The sequence below is a fragment of the Corvus cornix genome, chromosome 5 (genome assembly GCF_000738735.6).
Source record: "Corvus cornix cornix isolate S_Up_H32 chromosome 5, ASM73873v5, whole genome shotgun sequence".
Classification (NCBI taxonomy): domain Eukaryota; kingdom Metazoa; phylum Chordata; class Aves; order Passeriformes; family Corvidae; genus Corvus; species Corvus cornix.
Genome location: NC_046335.1, coordinates 31,848,985 through 31,863,940, shown reverse-complemented (window position 1 = coordinate 31,863,940; position 14,956 = coordinate 31,848,985). Strand labels below are relative to the sequence as shown.

Here is a 14,956-nt window from a genome sequence, read left to right as displayed (position 1 = left end):
CTCTTGAAGCTGAAACACTGAACAGAAAGAAATGTTCACTAGGTACCTACTGACTACATGAAATTCATAAAGACAGAGACGTAAAATAGGTTATTTTGGGTGGCCAGACACATTTAATGGCACAACACCAGGTTACTAAGCAGTTTTCTAAGTCTGCATTTCTTTTGAAGGATATAATGGTAATTTCTGTAAAGCATTTTGTAGATCTGTGTTATTAAAATTTTATATGAAAAAAATTTTAATAGAATTAGAAGACATTGCTGGGCTGTTGTGGTTTTGGGTTTCATGGGTTTTCTATCACTTTTGGCTCTATGTAAAAGCTGTAGCAAAACCAGGGTGTTGTAACACCTATAAATTATCAAAGTAATAATCATTTTATAATTGATTGTAACTTGCCCTGAAATGCAACAGAAAAACTAAAACTGGTATGTGAATACTTGGTAAAACTGCAATGGTATAGGCAGATTCAATGTATAAGGATTTAAGAGAATTATATGAGTTAAATGACCATAGAGGCAAAGAAAGAGTGGTGCAGCTTCACATAGAAGACAATCAAGTTATGAAAAATTGAAGGACAGAGAAAATATAAGCAAAAGGTAGTATGTTGGGCTAAAAATTGTTCCAAATACATAAGAAGAATGAGTTGCCAGGCAAAAGGAATTTAGATAAGCACTACTGGGATCAGAAGAGATGCCTCTTTTTGGGATGGAGGCAACAGGATAAAAATATCAGGCACAAGCAAAGGGAAGAAAGAAAATACGTGCGCTTCACTTCTCACTTTCTTCAGGAGCGAAAATTTTCAGTGAGGCTTCTCAAAATTTATACCACTCTGCCTTTAAAATAACACATATATATTCAAGCATAACACTAAGAAAAGGGAGAACACAACACTGCAAGAAAATTTTTTGCTCAATTCAAGTACATGAATTTGAGCATTAAAATTTAAACTGTTGTTAGTCTCTTGTTATAATTTATTGGTAGTAACACTTCATCTAAAATGAAGAGGTAAATTTTCCTAGCAGAGCTACACCTCCAATAAAGGCAGTTAAAGGATGTATTTAATTTAAGAACAAAACATTTTACAATGCTATTAAAAGAGAAATAAAACGCCTATAACATCTCAAGTTTTAAAAATCATGTCCTAGACTACTGGGCTTTCCCCCCTAGTACTATAAAAAATATTCTACTTTTTTCATTAATGAATATTTTAATTTGGACGAGCAAAATCTAGCTTACATGGAATATATTTTTGTTCACTTCTTAAACATCCTAATATATTTTTGGAGAGGTTCAAAATGCAAAACATATAACAAGTTGTGATGAAATTACCTGAGATTGATCTCCTCCAAGCACATTTACCATCACATCCATAACAGTCTCATGCATGCCTAAGACTCTCATTAAGTTAGGATGCTGATAAAACACCTTATTGTTCATTATATCCCTAAAATGGAAGAAAAGACAACAATTTGTTTTTAAGAAACCTCAAATTCACTTAAGTCAATGCACTGAGATTTCAGAAGTATGCATTCATTGTATTAACATAATTTTAAATTCTTAGAATTCAGCATAATACAAAAACACCTGAAAACAATATGCTTCACATTTCAATATGCTGTCAATTCTCTAATTGATTCTTCATAATAAGAATATTAACCTCCAAATTATTTAGAGATGGCAATTCTTCATCTCAAAATTGCTCCTACCATCTGTTCTGTTTAAATAAAAAAAATTATTCTGTGGTGATCTAAGTGGAAAAGAATATGTTTTGTTAGCTTTTAAATTGAGAACAGGGATCAAGAATCTGCTTGATATATAATCAATTATATTTCTTCAGTAACCCCTTAATTTCCTCAGTTCACAAAGTAAAGACAATAAATAGACTTAATATTTAAGGCTATCTGTTACATGCATTTCATCAATATCTCCAAATTCTGTCAGAAGTGTCATATGGGTCCATTATGAAGGACTATTTTAACTTTTTCATTCTCCCCACCATTCTTTCAACATTTTCTAGAATCTGCTGTATTGGTTTCATAATCCAGAACACAATTTGTGTGTTTCAAAATAATCCAGGCATCAGATGTCAGTAGAAGCCAGGGATTTCTAACATTTTAGGACAACCTGTTTAAAAAAACATGGCAAGTAACAGGCATCATGCCTGCTCTAAAGAAACACAGAAAACGGAGAATGGATGACTCTCAATACAGCACTTCTTGGAAGGTGCTTATATACATACCATGTTTAGGCAAAATTTATCCTTTATCCCTCATATAATTCTCAGCCAATTTACAAACTCAGCATCAGGGACAAATTGGGTAATACTGTCACACACTGCCTAATGAGTCATTGCTATGACTTGATCAATTCAAATGAACAGATTAGTCTTCGCAATTTTTACAAAAAGCAGTACAATTTTTACATTGAAATAGTAAGAATAATGGAACTTTCTTACAATTGTTGAAAAGGAGAGAAATTGCTTAATATTACTGAAGAAATAAAAATAAATACAGTTCTCAGGTAACAATACTATAGTTTTCTCTCTTTCTAAATGCACCATTTTAACTGAAGTAATTAATTTTCTGTCATTTTTTTTCCTTCTAACATTAAATGGTCTGACCAGCATTTAGTCACATGAGAGGAGTAAAAGACATTCAGGCATGCACCATAATACTGCTGCTTACAGAGGTAATTTTATAGCAAAGATGCAGAAAATATTCTCACATCATCATGTGCTATATAAAGGAAATTTCTTCCGAATTCCCAATTGAAAAGACACCAGAAAGTTTATTCACTCATGTGTGAAATATAAGATGGGCTTTAATTTTGGGAAAAATGCAGTATAGATAAACACCAGCAAAAATTTTAGTGATCTTTTTCTCCAGAGCTGCTAAAACATGTACTTTGATGAGGGTTTAAGCATCAGGCTTAACTGCAGTAAAATAAGTCTATTTTCTGTAGATAATACCTTAGCGCACAGAAACTTTGACCCTTTTGATACTGTTACAGAGGTCATTTGGAGCCACCTTGGAAATATATGTGAAAGTGTAAATCTCTGGTACATACTTACACTTCAGTACAGCATTAATTTTAATTTAGGATCAAAAATTATAGGATTTACTAATATAAACCAAAAGCTTCACACCCACTTAAAAATAAAATTCTGTTAATTCCATACCCTAATCCATTAATCATTAGCAATTCCTCCTCTTTTCCCATCCTCACACTGAGAAGTGAGCGAATCTGGCCCAGTGCTGCAAGCAGATTAATGGTATCCTTCACAGAGGTAGCACTAATAGTGTATGCTTTCCTCAGGGCTTGCAGTAGCTCACCAATGCTGTCATATTGCCTACGAAGGAGGCTGTACATAATCCGAACTAATTCAGGATCTTGGATCTGATCTTCCTGGGACCAGCGCACCATTGTCTGTGATATGAGCTCTTTCAGTGTAGCTAAAAACAAAATACATTAAATGTTACTAGCTCTTCCAACAGAAAATGTCAAAAACATGTAATATAATAAAATACGTAAGAGTAGACAACAAGGCAGTTGCAAAAAACCACAAGCAGACTGAATAGGATTTTTAAATTGGAAAAGCAACTTTCAGATCTTTCAAGATAAGTGCAATGTTCTTGAGAGATAGAAAACAATAAACATCTACTTAGGGTTCAAGTCCATATCAGCACTGTTGACAATGAACATCTTTTAGTTGACCATGACTCTGAGAAGCACCCTTGTAAATTAAATCTTGCATTAGACTTTTAATTTATCCCCCGTTTCTATATCAAGTCACTGTCACTTGGGAATGCTCTTTCTAAAAACATTGTATTGTTTGGAACTACACAATAAATATTGATTGAAGCACTTCAATTGTAGACATTGCACATTCAGTGATGCTGAAAACAATTTTGCTGAGCCCAAAGTTTAGGAAATTTACCTGAAAACTAGACACATGTTCCACTCCTTGTTCCAACAAATGTTCATGCTTGATAACAGGTAAAACAGGAAAAATCATCTTCCCTCTTAAAACTAGACAAGTTTCTTTCTTCTATTACCAGTAAACATACCCCCTGACTTCCCCAAAGTTCTTCCAATGGCAAAACCAGCTCCCTCTGACTTTTGATCACTAAAGTGTTTATCCACTAAATGTAGATGCATTGGGATTTGTGTCTACACTATTCCTTCCCTTGCTAACACTTTCTTAGTTTACTTAATGTTGTATTTATGCAAACCCATCACTAATTCTGAGGTTCTGTTCAATAATTAGGCTTTCAATCTGTGGTAACAAATTCTGTACGTCACAGAGATAGCCCTACTCTTAGTAGCATGTCATGCCTCATTTCAATTTTGACTTGATAGTAACAAAAGTCCTATAATCATTATTAACAATAATTCATTGCTTCTATGTGTTTATTTTCAGAGTTTTAATTTGGTTTTAAATTCAAAATTTACTGATTAATCATTAATACTATGTTGAAATTGGTGGCATTCCTCCCTTGGGTAAAAGTTTGTTTGTGATTAGAAATGAACATATACTTAGAGGAAAGGAAGATTTATCTGTAGTAAGTAGTTCCTTCTTACGAATATTCACACTCTGAGTATGTACGACCAAGGCCAAGACACTCAAGGCCAGAGATTTTAACCTTGGAAGGAGGTACACATCATGCCCACCACCACACCTCTTCATGGACATAAGAGGATTGGGGGTACCTCAGACACTCATTTCCTTTAATCTCCAAATTCCAAATTTCTTGATGTGTAAAGGGGAAGTGCACATATTGACTAAAAATCTCACAGTCTCTGGCTACAGTCAAGTATATATTTGTATAATTTTTCATCATGCTTTGAGTGACTTAATCCATGTGCATATTTGTAATATGCATCACTCCAAGGAGAAGTTATCTGAAATTTCTAGAAAAATAGACACTGAAGGATTGTTTGTCCAATCAACATTTCTCATGACTCTAAGCTCTGGTACATGAAATAAATGAACTGCTCTCTTCCAAGGACCTAACACCATGTGCCCTGAGGCTTTAGGAGTGAATATTTCCTGATTCATGACAATAGAATCCACATGATACCTGGAGAAGAAATGATACTTCCAGATGCTGAGTAGGTCCTGCTACCATTAAAGAGAGAGCAGATGCTAACAGATGAGTCACTGAAGAATGAAGCCCTGTTTCATGCAGCATATCAGATTGTTGTAAGATTTAATGTACTTACAACACAGTACTGAGCTTAACAGACGGAAAGATGCTTTCAGACCAGGACAAGCACTCTAAGGTGCTTTCCAGAGCAAGCAGATCATGTAAGAGGTGTCATGAGTTATAAAATAACTTCACTGTCTAATCTCAACACAACTGCTGATGAAATTGTTAAGCCTGAAATAAATTAAGCATTCCACGTCTGTACATGGGCCTATTGCCAAACTGAGCAACTAGGGAAAAAAAGAGGAGACTCCATCATCGGTTGGAAGACCAACCTCAAGTCCCTTGGAGAATCCTGCACATGATATCTGGATGGTGTCACAGAAATTTAGAGCTATAATCCCAATCTTGTTTCAGTAAGGCGGTAAGAAACCTCAGACAAAACATATTCTAAAGGAAGACCTGGAGGAATTCAGCTTTGCACCTTGCTTATTCCTCACCCTTATCCCTAGTCACTTCTAAGGTTTGAAAACCCATAAACATGGGTTAACCCTAAAATAGCAAAGACAAAGTTTGTGAGATTCATACCCCATATCAGCCCCACTGGGGTGAGTTCTCACGTGGCATGTGAGCACAGCAGCAGTGAAAGTCAGGTGAGTTGTTCAAAGGAGCTCAACAAAAAGCGTATGCAGATGGTTGAGGAATTGCAAGGGCAGAACCAATCTCACCTGTATAGACCATGAACACCCCTTGCGTGCTATGGAAGAGAGTATGGGAAGGTATATGTACAGAAATACCGCTCAGAATAAGAAGTCTGTGATTACAAGTGTTTTGGGGGTTTATGTGCATGTCTATATTTGTGTGTATATGTAGCCTAAGAACAGTTAATAGATGGAAGTGGACATAAGCTCTAAAGAATAATTTTACATTAAAAAAACAGACCACAAAAATGAAATCTTCCCAAGTTTAGAATGCTTGAGTCTAGGTTATTGTACCATAATCAGCCTTTTAAAGTTCTTTATAAAGAATATGTAAATTTTCAGCCCCAGAGTTAATGATTTGGATCCAAAATCTTCCACTCATTTTAGCTTCTTGTTTAAAAGTGCATCTGAGGTGTTCAGTATGCAGAATAATAGTTCTAAGAGGCAGAAGAATATCAAACTGGTAGTCTCCTTCTTTAGTCCCTTATAAAATTTTTTGAGAAAATACATTCCTGTTGACTGTAAAACTTTAACGCTTGCATCATTAAAGTATTTATCTGGAAAGAAAACTTACTAGGAGCTTTCTCTTCTTCTTCCTTAGGCTCCAATTTTTCTGCTTTTGGTGGACCTTTGATTTTGTACATTAATGAACGGAGTTTGCCAGTCAAGGAGGAATCTTCCTCTTCCTCTTCCTCTTCTTCTAGTGGAATACCTTAGCGGAAAATAAAACTGATTATAAACAAAACTCTATCTGTGAAGTCCCTAAATATTTAAATATTAAAATATCTGTAGAAATATTTTTTTTAACCAGCAAATTTCATATAGGAAAAAAGAAGTAGTAAGGCCAGCAGCTTTAACATGTAGAACCAGTAGCACCCCTCAAATGATGTTCATTTCAGTACACATACTTCTTATATCCAGATTTGTAGTATTCATTTTTCACTATTACGACCAAAGAGGTGGTACTTTTCTAAGAGTCTACTATGGCAATTAAATATGACTCACAGTCATATTTGATTAAATATGTGATCCTTTGTTTCATATTGCAGAATATAAGCTAAAGAAAGAAGTGTATGGTTGTATCTTACAATACAGTACAATTTTTCAGTTGAGATATTTAGCCACCCTAAACAAATATATTAACTGAATTTAAAGCTGTGAGAGATCTCGTTCAGAGATTATGTGGATAATACATGCTTTTCATGAAAATGTATACAATAAGATGGGGTGTTGTTTTACCAGGTAGTTTAATATAGTTCAGTTCACTACGCTGCTTCACAACCATTCAAAGTCTCTCCCACCTCTTAGTGATCATCAGACAACACGTGTTACGTGCAGAAGCAAAGAACAGCTAAGCAGGCTTCCTTCAGATCAGAGCTAATTGTGCCAAGCTGAAATGCAAGCTTTTGCACTTTGCTTGTCAAAGAGAAATTGAGAAAAGGAAAAGTTTTTCAGACAGGATACTAGAGCCACAACCTGAAGCAGAGGGGAAAAGAATAAACTGCGGTGGCTAAAACTGGTATTAAAAAATTAACTAAGAAAGAAAATAGAACAGTCGTGGTATCAAGTTGGAGAAACTTTGCTGCTGGCAGCTACAAAGGGTGAGTGGAAATTATGACTAGGAGTGACTAAGGGATAAAATTCAAAGGCAGTGGGAGGGAATGAACGAAGTAAAAATTGAAATTGGAGAGTAAATATGGAATTTAAGAAATTGGGTAAGTGAGACTGGCTTGGCAAAATGTAAAGCTAAGAAATAAGAAAGGAAAAAAAGTAAGAACATATCACTAGTAATGAAAGAGAAAGCAGACAAGGAGATTAAAGGAAGAAACTATCTGGCACAGAAATAAAAGCTAGGCCCTGGACACATGGGAGACAGACTAGGAGGAGAACTCTTGAGAAGCTGAAATGGACAGACAAGAAGAAATGCCCTGGAATGATGAGTTAAGACAGTGTTGGACTGGCGTACATGAGGTCTGTGACTCCTGAAGATGGGGTCTCATTCACTGCTCCATATCATTAATTGTTCATTCTGCATCCTCTTACAGTTGCAATCCATCTAGAAGCTGACCACCTCATGTTGCTACTGGCTAATTGCTTCCTTCAAGTGGCAGAGGTCTGTGCACAGGTACAGATGGTTTCAACCCAGATAAGTGTCAATTTGATAATACACTACAAAATGTGTTGTAAGTTTGTTTGGTTTTTTTATAACTAATAAAATGCACATAAAAAAATATGATAGAGGACCATTATTATGCCAGCAAAATTAACTGCTCACAGTTAGGATGTGCTAGGATTAAGACTGCCTGAGTAACTATTTGCTTATATTCATATGAAGAAGCCTTTAATTACTTGATTGCATACATAGTTTTCCACTTAGAAGGCAAAGTATACTTAGTACTAAAAAGCTGATTAAACATTCCAAGGAGAACTCCTATTCATTTAATCTGCAGCTGTGATTGCTTAGTACTGATTTTCAGGACCAAGTCAGGACACACATAATGAGGAGCATTTATCCACAGCGACCACCTCTGATAAATCTGTACAAAGTAATGAACATGGTTTTGCTTAGAATCCAGAGGATCTTTCAACTATTTTAATCATGAGACAGCACTTTCTCTATCTTGAACTCTCATTCAAAATACACATTTGTAATGTAGTAAACAAATAATAAAAGTACATCCCTAAAAAGAAAAATCTCAACGCATACAATAACTAGTGTTTCACCTCATGAAATATGAAGAGTGATCAGGAGCTAAACTAACTCAATGATCATGCCAGCCACAAGATTTCAAGCTAAACTTAATTGATTGTGGAGTTAAGACATTTCCAAGTAAGTTTTAGGTCTTTCATAATCTCTATTCTGGAGTCTCAGAGTACTCTGTGCTGACAAATGGGCATTATCTTTGAAAACCAGAGGTCAGATCAAGGGCTAAGTGACTGAACAATCAAGATGGCTGCAATCACTTATTATAATAGATGTAATAAAGAGGAGTAAATAGGAGGATACTAACCATTCACTTAAACACTTGGAAGAAAATTGATGGAATGAAAGAAAGAGTTTTTGGTAAGCACTTAAAAGCAAGGATGATAACAATTAACAGAGGATTGTGAAAACTAAATAATGTTAAACCAACTAAATTTCTGCCTTACAGATACAAGTTTTGATTTTAAGAACTTCTAATACTGTCTTATACAACAACCTCAGAAGTAAATTGATGGAGCCCAACTTAGATACCTGCATACCTACTCATCTTTAGCTGAAGCTAAGACCAAGGTAGTTGAAAAATTATAACTGGCTTATCATGAAATCACAGCTTGCTGGAGATTCTAAGAGGGTACTCAGATATAGCAGTGCAAAACAACAGCAGAAGCCTTAACAATACAAGCACAGAATGGTTTATGAGGCACCATGCCTACAAACACAAAACAGTAACTTAATTACAGGTCATTAAAACAGTACAATTCCATGAACCAGGTAACACTGGGTTTACGGATTACCAGCAAAAAAAGATTTATCAGACTGTATTGGTAAACATTTGATAATGACCTCAAGCAAAAAGGTGGACAAGAAAGAACTAACCATTAGGAATATTTTGCTCTTCCTGGGGAAGAGACTGAGATGTTGTCAACTCACTGTAATGATGTTGGAGATCTTCTTGGATAAGATGGATGTCAACAACCATAGGACTAAGCAATATCCTGGAAGAGTAACTATGAATATAGCTACCAAGTAGGTAGATGGGAAAAGTTTTTTTATTTCTGTTTTAAACTGCATAATTAGTGGGAATGAACGGTAATAATTAGATGACTCAGATTATTAATGTTAATAATTCCATGTTTGTCTGAATTAGACTAAGATCTCAATAAAGTCAATAAACTAATGAAAAATAGACATCAAAAAACCCACATAAAATTGCACAGGAAATCTAAATTCAATGAGTGGGGGCAATTCAAGCTGTAATTTGCAGTACAACAGTTTTGTAATGACTGAATCTCACAGTACACCAGGAAACTAAGCTAAAGCAGGCAGAGAACCCCACATCTGGTAGTTTTTATTAAATTTCTGCGGCTCAGCTTCACAGCAACAGTGTTCCCTCAATACATTTTATCTGCTTGTACTCATACATGTGCTTATATAAATCTTTTAAGGTAAGCCAACCTTCTTTGGATTTTTTTCCCCCCCAATAATTATAAAACTGGTATATAAACAGAATACTATTGGATAATATTTAATAGAGATTTAACAGTGAAACTTAAAACCACTCCACTCACAGGTTTCCCATATTTTTGTAATATATACCAAAGTCTGTCAGTAATGTCACCTTGTAGGCAGTAATACATCTAACAAAAAAACCCCCTCATGCTAGTATATTTTTCAACTGATCTGTCAAGTGCCAAAAAAAGACAAACAAAACTCGTATCACAACCTTCCCACTCACCACAGTGAATTAGAAGATCATCATGAAATTCATATAATTCCTCCCGAATCTCCTCTGGACAGGGACAATCCTCTCCCAGTTGAAAATTCAGCAACATATTAATCTTTAGGGGATTTAAAATATAGTTAAAACACTGAAATAGCCTAAGACATATTCTAGTATATAGCCATACTTTACCTGTTTATAACTTTGGTTCACAGGTTAAGTTCTAGAACATAAGTTTCAGTCATTCTGACATTCAGTATTTTGCGGTATGGAATAAATTTAATTTCAAATTCATTTTGGTTCTCCAGCAATGCCAATGGTAGTTTAGAAGTCAGGACTTTATTTTGTCATCATAAAGAGTTTTTTAACGTTTAATTCAATCTCTTTTTTTTTAATATTACCTGTTCTTGTGGAGGAGACCGAAATTCTTTAGTCTTCTTGGCAGTCAATGCAGCAGACATGTTTAAGGCTTGCATGAGTTCATTGTACCTGTATTTCTGGTTATACTGCAATTTTGATACGTAACGGTCTGCAAATGATACAATTGCTTCCACTCTATGTTGTAGCTCACAGTCACAAAAATAATTGAGTAAATGACACATCTAGGATAGAGAAAATAGACTTAATCTCAACAGTTTTAGAAATTTTGGGGAAGAACTTGAGTACATAATATACACTGCATCAGACTGTAAAAATGAGAGACATTTGTCCCATATTTTTAACACTGTAAAGGTGACAAAATTGTACAGTTTCATTATCGGATTGATAATACTATATTGCACTCACAATCTTTTACTCCATGCACTCAAAATATCTAGAAATGACATTAGTTTGGCTGGAAGGGTCCTTTAAAGATCACATGGTCTAACCCTTCAGTTTTTATGAAATAAGTATGTATTCACATATCTATTTTGAGTGTAGATACATGTAGAAAGAATGGCATCATCATCAATTTTTTTAATGAATTTTGAGGTTTTAAGGCAAAGTGGAATTAAAGACCTTCAGAATTTCAAATCTTTTTTAGTAGAGAATAGACAAAAAACACTTTTTTTTTTTTTAATCAAGAGTAGAATGTAAATAACACACTTATAATAAATGTTCACCTGAAGCTTAACAGATTCTGGTAATCTTGTCTGCAACAAGCCCTTTGCAGGAACTTTTGCTTGTTTGATTGCTTTCTCCCCAGCTTCTACAGCTTTTTCTTCAACTTGTGTCACTTCTTCCTTCTCTGTCCTCTCTTCTGTTTCTTCCTTGTGATCTCCAAACACAGTGGGATCGATGAGGAGTAACACCTGCTTCACATCGTCATCATCAAAAACACCCATTATGAGCAATGTTGCTATCAGTTTAAGAACAGGAACAAACTGGAATGCAACCTGTCCTCCAACAGGGTCTCGTATATGACTACCACTACACTGTACTGCCTCCGTTAACATACTTATGGCCTTGGATTTAAGTATCTCCAGGGGTATCTCTGGGGTGGATGTCTGATGATCTTCACTGGTTGCAATAAAGCATGGAGTAGAAAAATTAAAGGCTGGCTTAAGACAAGTGCTAAGCCCTACTCCAGGTAAACCATGCTTCTTTGTTTCATTGGGGTATAATTTAATATTTCGAGTTTCATCTGTAACTGGAATGATAAATTCATTGCTCATCATGAGCTTGGCTTGCTTGGCGTGCTCCAAGTGAATACTAATGAGCAAGTCGTAGAATCCAGAACGTAGAAGCCCAGGTAAGTATTGATTATCTATTGTATAAAATAGCTGAGATACATCCACGTGGCTACAAAGTGCATAAGCAACTCTAGTGTTACCTAGAGCACTAACTGAGCTATAGAGTTTTAAAGTGTGGTAGTGAAACATCATCAAATCTTCTTGCTCACATAGTTCCAAGATATCAACACATCTGTTATGAAATAAAGAAAGAGAACACCAGTCAATTCCATGAAAAAAGACTTTGAAAAGGAAAGTTTTGTAATCTCTGAACGTTTCAGTCAGTTCCTCTTTAAACCATATAAAATATAAAAGTTGATACTAACTGATCTTAGTATCTGCATCATTAAAACACAGTAAATGGCGGAAATAATTTGTTGAGACTGTTTAAAATTAGTACTCCATAGGAAAAAAAAAAGCCAAAATGTGAGATGGAGATGCTTCTTTGGAATCTATCATAAATTGGAACTTGTTTTTAAAATAGGTATATTGAGCACGCTGAAAGTTTGCATTACTACGGTCACTCAATAGTGCCTGGTTTACTCAGGATCACTGTTTCATTTTTTCCACAAGACCCTGTGTTTTTCACTCTTTTCTTGAATTCAGTTTTATTAACAATAAATACAATTAAGTTTTGAATCATTAAAAGAAATTTTAAAATTTCTATTAAAAGTACAACTGTTAAATGATCTTTCTTCTATACTTTTGCTGATAGTTTGGTTTTTCGCTAGTTATGACATCTGATATTTGGATATATCTTTATTATCCTCACTCTGAAGATAAAACATAATGAAAATCAAAGAAAGGCACGATCTTGTCAATAAGAACATAAGAACTTAATTCGTGTAAATTCAGTCCATATGAAGCAGGAAGAGATTACAGGTTTTTATTATAGAAAAACAATTAGCAAAATAGTACTTGCATGTTCTTTGTACTTGTTTACCTCAAGCTGAGAAAAACCTCTGTGTTTAAAGACCTACAGATTTAAGAGATGCTATTTCATAATTTAAATTTAAATAAAATCAAATAGTCATGCTTTCTTTTATGTATGCAAAAGTTGGTACACGGCATTAAAGTTCAGTCTCTTGTATTTACTTAAATTTCACAAATAGGATAATATCTGATATGATACCAGATAAGATCAGAAATTCTCAACAACTATAGGTTAAATATTCAATAAGGCAGGTTCGATCCATACTCAGACATCTGTTGTCAGTATATTTTGTCCACATGAAGTCATTTCATTATAAATGTACCTGTTTTCTTCTGGGATATGAAGTGCCATCATCTGCAGAGGTTCCAAACACTGCACAACCCAGCCATGACGTTCACTGACACGCTCAGTTTCTACTCTTAGAAAGCTGTTTGGCATCCGGCTCCATAAAACAGGTGTAATTGTTTGCACATCAAGGCGAGGGGGACATTGAGGAACAGGATTTCTTTCTTCACTTTTAAAAATTGCTGCTGATAAAGGCATGGTATTCTGAAACAAATAAGTGTATTAATTATTTTTGTAACATGTAATTATGAATAAACCCATAAAACCAGAAGGAAGCATAATTTGTAAGTAGTGGAAACCATGGAAAGGTAGAAGTTATTGCAACAAAAAATTCCATTAAAACCCCCCAACATTCATGGTGTTATCCTCAAATAATATTTGTTTATTTTGACAAATGCAGATAATCAATTAACTGCATATAATAACAATATTTACAGAAGTAAACATAGAAGTCAAATTACAAGTCATACCATTGATTCAACCTTCCTAAACAAATTTAACTGTTCAGGAATTTGCATGGAAATAAACAGATTTAAAAGAGCACATTTACATAAAGATTTTCTTTCTATAAAATATAGAAATACTTCCTACCTTTAATTTACCAAGTTCAAACTGAATCAAGTTAGTGCTCGTGGGCTGTAAAAAAGTTGCTGGGAAAAGCTTCGTGTTTGGTTCAACCTAGTAGTGAAATGAGATTAAAATTTTTAAAAAATTAAAAATGGAAAAATAATCTCCTACCTAAATATGATGTAAAATAAACACTGTATACCTTACAATTCATTATCAAATAACTTTAGATACTTTACTAAATAAAGTGTTGAATAGTGTCTACCTATAATATTATTATATTATAGGTTTTCAGACAGGTGTGTCTGTAGTCCCATGTGCTCTCAACACCTATAGCAAGAACTTTGGTAACACAGAATAGTGTCTTCTCAAAAACATCTAAATTCAACAACTTGTTCTAGAGGGTGAGAACACAATATGTGACAAGAATAGTGCAAATCCTATTTCCTGTTAAGATCAGTGATTTTCTAACCCATACTCTAAAAGTAGAATAATATAATTTTTTTAAAGAACTCTTTATTTTCAGGCTTACCATTTGTCTTCAGTCTTATAAAATCATAGTGAATCACAGTGCTGCAGTTTTAAAGTTTCTGGTTGTGTTTGGGATTTTTATGACAGCTACGTTATCTTTTTTACCCATTATAGCTCAATACCCATATAGGACTCAAAGTGCATGTCAGTGTAAGAAGACAGTTTATTCTGAATAATACTCTACAAGATTACCCACCACCACTGCCATGAAATAAAGAATTAAAAACATAATTATAGAATAGTATAACTGTTTCAAAAATTCATTGCTCCAGGGTGGCTGAAAAAAAAGTACATCAAGTCAATTAAGTCAAAGTTTCAGAAGTTCAGTTAAATATATCAATCACACCATTGTGCATTTTGTGTATCATGTACATACATTGTACAACCTAAGCACAACTACAGTGCTTGTCCTGTGAAGGAATACAACTCCTAATTTTGAGGACAACAATCTATCAAAAACAGTTTTCTCAGAACTATGACTATGGGCATAGACAAAATAATATAGGGCTGGGTATGTACATTCCAAACTTTTTGTGAGGACAACAATCTATCAAAGACAGTTTTCTCAGAACTATGACTATGGGCATAGACAAAA

The 14,956-nt window shown here is 34.5% G+C and overlaps 1 protein-coding gene across 13 annotated transcripts in view; it reads right to left on the bottom strand.

Annotated features, from left to right (window-relative positions):
* Positions 1-14,956, bottom strand: part of RYR3 (ryanodine receptor 3) — a 202,162-nt gene that overhangs the window by 87,116 nt on the left and 100,090 nt on the right. For all 13 annotated transcript variants that reach the window (XM_019280191.3, XM_019280207.3, XM_019280202.3 and 10 more), the window contains exons 34-41: positions 13,855-13,941; positions 13,241-13,467; positions 11,376-12,177; positions 10,674-10,874; positions 10,288-10,390; positions 6,423-6,560; positions 3,179-3,452; positions 1,330-1,444 (exon numbers count right to left, since the gene is read on the bottom strand). In XM_019280191.3, the coding sequence (XP_019135736.3) occupies positions 1,330-1,444; positions 3,179-3,452; positions 6,423-6,560; positions 10,288-10,390; positions 10,674-10,874; positions 11,376-12,177; positions 13,241-13,467; positions 13,855-13,941 (1,947 nt within the window). The remainder of the gene's footprint in view (positions 1-1,329; positions 1,445-3,178; positions 3,453-6,422; positions 6,561-10,287; positions 10,391-10,673; positions 10,875-11,375; positions 12,178-13,240; positions 13,468-13,854; positions 13,942-14,956) is intronic.